The 9,343-nt window shown below is 32.6% G+C and overlaps 1 protein-coding gene across 1 annotated transcript; it reads right to left on the bottom strand.

The window, feature by feature from the left end:
• Positions 1-239: 239 nt before the first annotated feature.
• On the bottom strand, positions 240-1,566 carry LOC125834279 (uncharacterized). Its single transcript, XM_049513443.1, has 2 exons — positions 739-1,566; positions 240-500 (listed from the first exon to the last, which is right to left on the bottom strand). The coding sequence occupies exons 1-2, from the start codon at positions 1,564-1,566 to the stop codon at positions 240-242; spliced, it is 1,089 nt and encodes a 362-aa protein (XP_049369400.1).
• Between the last annotated feature and the right edge of the window lie 7,777 nt (positions 1,567-9,343).

Genomic DNA, 9,343 nt, shown 5'->3' with positions numbered 1-9,343 from the left:
CTAAAAGTTTTTTTCGGAATATCTTACTCTTTCACCCTCAACTGGTGATAACCCGACTGGAGATCAATTTTGGAGAAATAACTTGCCCCTTGAAGTTGATCAAATACATCTATTCTTGGAAGAGGATATTTGTTCTTGATGGTTACCTTGTTCAACTGCCGATAATCAATATATATACGGAGTGAACAATCTTTCTTCCTAACAAACAACACCAGAGCACCCCATGGAGAGATACTCGGTCAGATGAAACTCTTATCCAATAAGTCCTTTAACTGATCATTCAACTCCTTAAGTTCCACCGGAGCTATTCCATATGGAGGAATAGAGATAGGTTGGATGTCGGGGAGAAGGTCAATCCCGAAGTCTATTTTCCTTTCAGGAGGAATACTGAGTAAATCATCGGGGAAAACTTCCAGAAACTCTTTTACAATTGGGACCGACTCAAGAATAGGAGTTTCAAACTCCACATCCATCACCCTCACTATATGGTAGACACAACCCTTCGAAATCATTTTCCTAGATTTTAGGTAATAAACAATTGACCTCTAGGCATAAAGTTTCCCCCTTTCCACTCAAGGATAGGCTCATTTGGAAACTGAAATTTGGCCAATCAATAAAGGTGTAACAAGAATGCAACCAATGCATACCCAAGATAACATTGAAATCTATCATGTCTAGCTCTATCAAATTAACAAGAGTAACTCTATGAGATAAGGAAATGGGACATCTCATATAGACCCTTTTTGCCACCACAGTATCACCAATAGGGGTAGAGACAAAAAAAGGTTCTAACAACACATCGGGAAGCATATCAAATTTCATAGCTACATAAGGGATCACAAAGGACAAAGTAGCACCTGGATCAAGTAAGGCATACACATCTATATGGAAAACTTTTAACATACCAGTCACCACATCTGAGGAACTCTCTTGATCACCTCTAGTTTGGAGAGCATAGAAATGGTTTTGCTTAGAAGCATTCCCACCCGAACCACTCGGACCGGATGAAGGGTAGGGTTGAGCCCTACGGCGACCATCTCCATCATTCTTAGCAACCGAAGGACAATTCCTTATTTTGTGATCCGTCTTTCCACAACCAAAACAAGCATTAGAACCCGCTAGACACTTCTCTTCATGATTTCTCCCACATTTAGCACAAGTAGGCATCGAAGACCTATTACCATCTCCTTGAGGTTTTAGGTTAGACACCCTTTCATTATTAGGCCTTGTTGGAGAACTAGAAGAACCTTGCCCAGAGAATTTTTGTCGAAACCTTGAACGACCACATCCACCGGACCTAGAATGTGAATAGTTACCATCATCCACTCTTGCTCTGTTTGCCTCTATAGATCTTTCCTTGAGCTTTTCTTCCTCAATTTGTTGGGCATCCACCATAAGGATAGAAATGTTTATGTCATGGACAAGCATAGCGGTGAGGCACTCTTTGACTACCATGTCAGACACACCCGACACAAACATACTAATCTTAGCCCTACGATCCGCCACAATGAAAGGAGAATACTTGGATAGTTGAGTGAACCTCAAAGTGTATTCCCTTGCACTCATATTTCCTTGCCTAAGGTTAATGAACTCAAGTACCTTGGCCTCTCTCATCTCTAGAGAGAAGAATCTATCAAGAAAAGCACTTTTGAACCTTTCCCATTCTATGGGACCTGCTTCCACCTGCCTTGCATCTTTGCACTGATTGAACCAAATCTGAGCAACCCTTTTGAGTTGGTAAGCGTCTAGTTCCGCCTTCTCTACCGGAATCACACCCATAATGGAAAGTACCTTGTAAACTTTGTCGATAAACTCTTGAGGGTCTTCCTAAACTTTGGAGCCATAAAATTCGAGAGGGTTCATTCTTGTAAAATCCCTCACTCTTGCCACCACCGTACCCACATTTGAATCACGGGGACTACCACCTCTCTATTGGCTTGTTCCGTCAAATGCTTGAGCCAACACTTTGAATGCCGACCTAAACTTCGCATTTGTTACATTCTCATTCAATGGGTCAATCGAAGCTTAAGGAGGAGCTTGGGGAGGAACCTCTTGATCAATATTGTCTCATTCCATCCTTCTAGCAACCCTTCTAGTAGTCATATCCTAAAAATCATCGGGCATGGATTAGGAGAGAGACTTATAGAATTTAAATCCATGGCACGACTTAGAGAAGTTAAGAAGTGAAGTTTCCTAAGAATCTAATAGTCTCTCATTCATAAATATGATGCACTTTACACTTATGAAAAAAACTCTACTAGACGTGGTTTGAGACATCCTAAAACTATTCTAAACCTTGTGCTCTGATTACCAAAGTTTGTCACGACCCAGGGGTACCACCTAGATGTAACAAGGTGTATAAGACCCCGAGAGGCCTCATACAAGCCACTTAGCATATCATAACATAAAGTAATAGAAATGAGCGGGAATTTAAAACTTTTCAATACAATCAAAGTCTTTTATAAAACGAGCGAAGGTCTAACATCATTGTCTCGAACACAATGAGTACTCACCAAAACTTCACTTCCTTGATCAACAACGAAGCTAGCCACGAGTGTGAGAATCAATGTCGTTGGACCCTACATTTGATAAGAATGTAGGCAAGAGTATATGTTAGTACAATCAAGTACTAAATATGATGGCGAGCATAACAACATAATCATAAGTGTTAGTCAACATAAGACATAGGGCATAAACATAATCAATACATAATAAGCATCATAATGAAAGAGGAATACTTCCTTAAGTAACCTCACTTATCCTTACCCAAGACATAGGTCATCTGCCTCTAGTAAGCTTGCATCATGGAAGGCATATCTAGCAACACTCCAATCAAATCATCTTCATAAAATAATTACATTATTCATACTTACTTTTAAAGACATGGGGATTTGCCTCAATTCCTAGCTTATAAAGGCTAATAGGTATTCGCCTCTTACCTTACTTACTTTTAGATCGCGGGTACTCGCCTCCACAATTTCATCATATGACACGGATACTCGCCTCCACATCATTTCATAAGGAGCATGGGTACTCGCCTCCATGTCCATTCATCATGGTAAGAACGTGGGACTCACCTCTTGTTCAATTCTAAGGAGTATGGGAATCACCTCATATCCTTACATATGGAGGTCAAGGGTAATCGCCTCTAGCCACATCAATTACATAAGCTTTTATTCTAGATTAATTTTAGGTGAGCAATCCTTTCAACCTAGAATCATTCATGTGAGCAAACCTTTCACATTCATACAATCTTGCTTAGCAATTCATTATAGGAGGTATCCATTCCACATCATAACATTAACAATCAACAATTCATAATCTAGGCTTTATTCTCAAAGCACTACATTTCATGACCATCATCTATGCTTTACTTTCAAGCAATTAACATCATATTCATCATATATGCTTTAATCCCAAGCAATTCTAATCATACTTCATCAATCCTATAAGGAGATATCTAACCCACAAAGTTTCCCTTCATGGCATCAACCCAAATCATATCAATTCTACCCTAGGTTCATAGGATAGGCATGGGTACATGTAATTTAATCCTAAATACATGCAATTCAATCATAAACAATCACAATCCACTCAATTGGATCAACATTCATCATAGCCCACAACATTGGAAGAAACTCTAACTAGAATTAGGGAAATCTTCTTCAAATTGTGGAATTCTAGGAGACTCCATGGGAGGAAGGATCCAATATATGAAAAGGCATCATACCTTGAGTACAATGCCCTCCAAATCTTGAATATTGGGAGACTTGATCTTGACCTAGCTCCAATTTCTTCCTTCTTCTTGCAACTTCTAGAGAGAGAATTTTTTAGAGGAGTTTTGGGTTTTCTTTTGGGATTTGAGAGAATGACTTGAATGAGGGGTTTTGGGGGTTAAAAATGGTTATATAGGTGGTCTAGACTTAGGCAAAATGACACCACATTGATTTAATTGAAACCGAAAAAGACTCATATGTCCCTAAAATAACTGTCGGCTCTCTATCCACGAAACCTCGATCGACGGACCGTTGTGACCTACGGTCAGTCCTGGTCAGTCATGGTCCATGGTATGAGAGTTTTGGCCAAACGACGGTTTGCTGGACCATTGGGCGTGGACCCACCTACGGTCTGTAGGTCCCACCGTGGTCCATGTTTGGACCAATGTAGGTAGCCCTCTCCACGAGCCCTACCTACGGCTCGTGGTTCGACCCACAACCCATTGTTAGGCCTTCGTGGATGGCACCTGTAAGTCCTAAAAGGCTACATTCCCTCTTTCGAATCTGGGTGTTACAATATATATACCCCTAGGCTACACTCAACATCTAATTAATTAAATATTAAACATTTATTAGAAAGACAATGATTAATTAAATTATAAATTACAATGGATTGTTTAATGTACTTATCATTTTACTTATATTAAATTTACTTTTATTATATTATATTATATTATATTATATAAATAAGCTTCTATCTTCAAAGTTAAATTACCATTTTACCCTTGTTTTATATCAAAAATAATAAAAGCATCTAATTATATATCTTATTCATGTCACATTTATATTGCAATTAATTCATTGAATACAAATTTTATTAATATTTGTTTTATTATCTTTTCTAAAATGCATGTCTGCTTTTTCTTTTCTCCATAAAATAATTAATTACAACATTTTTTATGCATGCATCTTCAGTTAAGTGCTCACTTCTATAATTTTCATATATTTAATCTTATTATTCTCATTTCTTAATCTTGTCTTTTCAAATTTCTCACTCAAATGAAAAAAATACAAATGAGTAGTTATTCCTTAAAGACAAAAAAATTAAAGTATATATATGTATCTTTTAAAGTTAAATTTCATGTTCTATCTTCTTAATATTTATTTTAATAGTATTTGACCTTTCAAATTTTCATGTGACTTTTCATGTTTCCGCAAATTTAATTCTATAATTTCACTTTTCCGAGAAAGACTTTCATTTATTATTCCTACAATTCTTGTGTGTCGGAGCTTTAAACTGGTGAAATAATGTCACAATTTGTGGTGAAAGTTGTGAAAGTTGTGAGATTTCCTTGTACAGTCACAAGTATAGACAGGAATTCAATTGCTGAAGCATTGGAGCTTGGTGTGTTTGTTTTATACTTATTTGTAGTAATTAAAATTATAATAATTTTTTTCTATCTCTCTTTATAAAGTTGAATTGTTGCTTTGTTAGCAACTTGCTTTAATTTCATATTTTATTTTGCATGCTCAAATATAGACTATTTTTTATGTTAGTTTTGTTTCATATTTCACTATAGAGACAAAAACAAAAAGGAATTTTTATGTTCTTTATACTTTTAAATTTACATGTACATTAACTTTCATCTTTAAGAATGTATACTCTCTCACTTCTTCTTTTTTTGAAAAAGAGGAAGAAGGTGAAACCTATAACATTGATAATTAATGGTGTATAAGTTATATAGGAAATACAATTAAATTTTATATATAAATAGTAGTTATATTCATAAATATTATGATTTTCAAAATATAAATAATAAGACTTTTTACACCATAATTTTTAATATTTATAATTAAATAATTAGTTTAAGTGCTTGTGGATAAAAATCTAATATAATATCTTGAAGACTTCATTATAATTATCAGGAGATTCAAAAGGTAATGTAAAAACGTTGAAAGAATTTTTTTCATAATCTCCTATCAAGCTTTTAATTGAAGAAATATTAATATTGCACTATAGTTTGCAGGGGATTAATCTCTTGCAATCTTTTGATCTTCTAACACTATTCTACTAGCGAAAAAAACTTTTAACACTATCGAAAAATTTAAGGAAAATTTTCAAAATGTCAATATTTTAGCATTTAATAAGACCGCTTATCAACATTTTCAATATTTATTAAAAATGTCAATATTTTAGTTTGTTATTCTTCTAATTTATGTGTTTTTAATTTGTTTGATTTGAAATAATTCATTTATTTAATAACAAAATGGAGAAAATCATGGGATAGAATATTTTTTAAAAAGGAACATATCACTTAAAATTTTCATAAAGTAATTGATTGTATTCATTCCAATATGTATGATATGTGAATTTGTATTTGTTATGACTTTCATGTTTGAGTTTGTATAATGACATTTATATTTCTTTATTAGTTTGTATTTATTCTAATAGGTATACCAAATGGATTTGTAGTTATTTAAGAAGCATATTTGTATCCAAAATATTTATGTAAACTCATGTTCATTTAGAAATGATACAACATTGATTTATATATTTTTCAAAAACATATATTCTTTCTTAAAATTCCAACAATATTTGTATTCCAGTCATCAAAACGTACAAATTTACAATCATAGTAACATCAAAATTTGTAATTCAAAAAAAAATGTATTTCTTATATGTTATGTATTCCACAAATATATTATATTCAATGTCTAATTTATTTCTACTAAATAGGATTTTAAATTATTTTGAATTACAAGCATCCAAAATACAACAAAATCAAAATAATTCTATCATTCATTGTTTGTATCCCAAACAGATTATTTTGAAATATGACCGGTGATTCTATACTTTCATCTACTTTTGGTTCTTCTGCATGTGAGAAAGATGCAAAAATACTTTAATTCATTGAAGAGATAACTAGAATTGTTGATGTCGTCCAACAAAGTGTCTTGGATGAGATATTTCCCTGAAACTCTCAAATTGAATACATGTACTAACGTCTGACCTTTAAATTCATTATTTGAATAGTAACTTATGCAGTTATTCAGGTGAAGATCCAACATATAAAATACGATCCAGATCCATTTTTGAATAACTTTTTCAATAGCCATTTTAGAATCACTTCCAAACAAATTAAAGAATCGATAGTTAATGAATACCTGATCATTTCTATATTTCACCGACAATCTCAAACTTCAACGAAATCAGTCAAATTCACTTTGAAATCCCAATCGATTATTTCAAAATTTCTTCCTTAATGGAAACAATTGCAAATCAGTCGAATTCGCTTCAACAAAGGTTGAAAATCTTTTGCATAATTTCTGAGATTTCTTAGAAAAATGGAGAAATTTGATTTTTAAAAAGCAAGATTTAAGTTACTTGAAGATATGGAATAATGTAAGAAATCATGAGAGAGAGGAAGAGAAAGGATAGAATTTGGATAAAAAATTTATAGAGCGAAAAGTGGGTAGTGGAATATTTTTTTTTTCCATTCAGCCGTATTTGAGTAAAAAAGTGGGGCTGCCATTTTGAGAAATAAAAGGAAGGTAGATGAGTTATATTAGGATACACTTGTTAAAATATTGACATTTTGACAATTTTAATAATTATTTTAAAATGTAGATGTTTTTAATATTTATGTTAGGGATTTTGACTAGTTAGCTAATTTAGATAGTCGTTATCTTTTTCCTTTGCTTTACGAACTCATTTTTTGACTTATAAATAGAGTTTATTTTATTAACTTCTCATATTATTATCTCGATGTATTTACTTGGATGTCATGAAATTGGAGTGTCTCAATTAGTAGTGAGACAAAGTAAGAAACTGCAATTAGACACATTTTATAAAAAAGAACTCAAATCATATTATTTAATAATTTTTTTTTAATAAATAATATACTTATTAATATGGATTGCACAGGCAAAGTACGTGACCAGAAACTAGTAATAGTAATAAGGCAAAATGATCAAAAATGCTCTTAAATTATTTGAAATGAAAAAAAATACCCTCCGTTTATGGGTTAGTTCAAAAATATCTATGTGATCAATAGTTTGATTTTAAAATGCCCTTATTGTTATTTAATTAGTCAAAAATGCTCATTTTCCAAATAAAATTATTATTTATTTTATTTTTAACACATTCATTTGAAGTTACTTTGGTCCAAAAATGACCTTGGGTCATTTGAAGTTAAATAAAATAAAGAGAATAAGGACAAATATACTCTCGAACTTCATAAATGGTATGTCAATACCCTCTGTTATACTTTAAGGCTCTATATACCCTTACCGTCATTCTTTTGGATTGTGTATATCATTGAAGCTAACAGATGAACACGTGGCTTCATCCAAATGATTTACCCGATTTTATTTATTTTTTACCCAAAAAATAAAAATCCACCCGACCCACAACCAAAATGGGTGGTGTCAAAATCCACTCTTCATTTTCATCAGAAAACATCCCTCTATTGTTCTCAACCCACTATAACCATGGAATCAAGAACTCATCTTTCAAGAAAGAAGATTTGTTCACTAAAACTACTCTCTTGCTGACAAAAAAAAAAAACTTCATCTTCATTTAGCATAGGAATCTTGGTTATTGAGCGTCTCGTACATTGTCTATTTCAAAAATATTTTCAATCCCTTTCAACAATAACAAATCGATTTGAATTGAAATTTTCTTTGATTGTAGACCCACTTTAAAGCTTGAAGCTTTGTCCATCAATAGCGATAATATTTTCTCAACCCCTTTCAATAACAACAAATCTATTTGAGTTTGAAATTTTCGATTCAATTGTAGACCCATTTTTAAGCTTGAAGTTTTGTCCATCAATGGTTACATTGTTTCCGATCCTTTCAATAATAATAAATTGATTTGAACAAAAAAATGAAATAGATTTCTTGATTTTCATTGAAATAATATGCTTCTGGGTTTTTGTTTGTGAGATTTGGAGAATGGTGCCAATGAAAATGAATAGAAAAACATTTTTCCTTTAGTTTAATTTTTAATGGAGATGAAAGTCTATGCTTTTTATTTTGAGTAATTTTAGTTTTAACAAACGTAAAAAAATCATATTTGTATGTTATAACTATAATTTGTATAATTGCTCTCCATAACAAACTTTATGCTTGCTATGACTATTAATATGTATATTTTGGTATACATATACAAAAGATCAATTGTATAATCTGTTTTGGTATACATATACAAAAGAATCAATTGTATAATATGTGTTTGTATAAAGCGAGAACGACAACAGAAAATTGGGCAGGGAAAGATCTGTATTTGTATAATTATAAGTGTATAAGACGAAAATATATGTATTTATATATACAATTTGCTCTCGCTTTATACAAGTATAAAGTGAGAGAGGCGAGTGAGAGTGGCAGCGAGAGAGAATGGCAGCGAGATTCTCTGGGGAGAGAGGCGAACGAAAAGATATGTATATATACATTTTTCTCCCACTTTATACAAACGCAAACGCATTTTATACATTTGTGTTTATATAAAAGTGAGAGAGGCGAGAGAGAGACTGCCAGCGAGAAAACGAGAGTGGCGAGCGAGAATTTTAGGGAGAGAGGCAAATGACAACAGTTTGCTACGAGTTACAATTAAATCAAACTGT

Source organism: Solanum verrucosum, unplaced genomic scaffold, assembly GCF_900185275.1.
Source record: "Solanum verrucosum unplaced genomic scaffold, falcon-dt-bn FXZP01000026.1, whole genome shotgun sequence".
Lineage (NCBI taxonomy): Eukaryota > Viridiplantae > Streptophyta > Magnoliopsida > Solanales > Solanaceae > Solanum > Solanum verrucosum.
Note: the sequence above shows the minus strand (reverse complement) of the source record. Positions and strands in the feature narration are given on the sequence as shown.

Coding starts and splice junctions, on each gene's coding strand:
- LOC125834279 (XM_049513443.1), bottom strand. CDS start 1,566: ATGAGTGCAAGGGAATACACTTTGAGGTTCACTCAACTATCCAAGTAT. Junction 501..738: donor ATACTGTGGTGGCAAAAAGG/GTCTATATGAGA, acceptor ATGATTTCGAAG/GGTTGTGTCTACCATATAGT.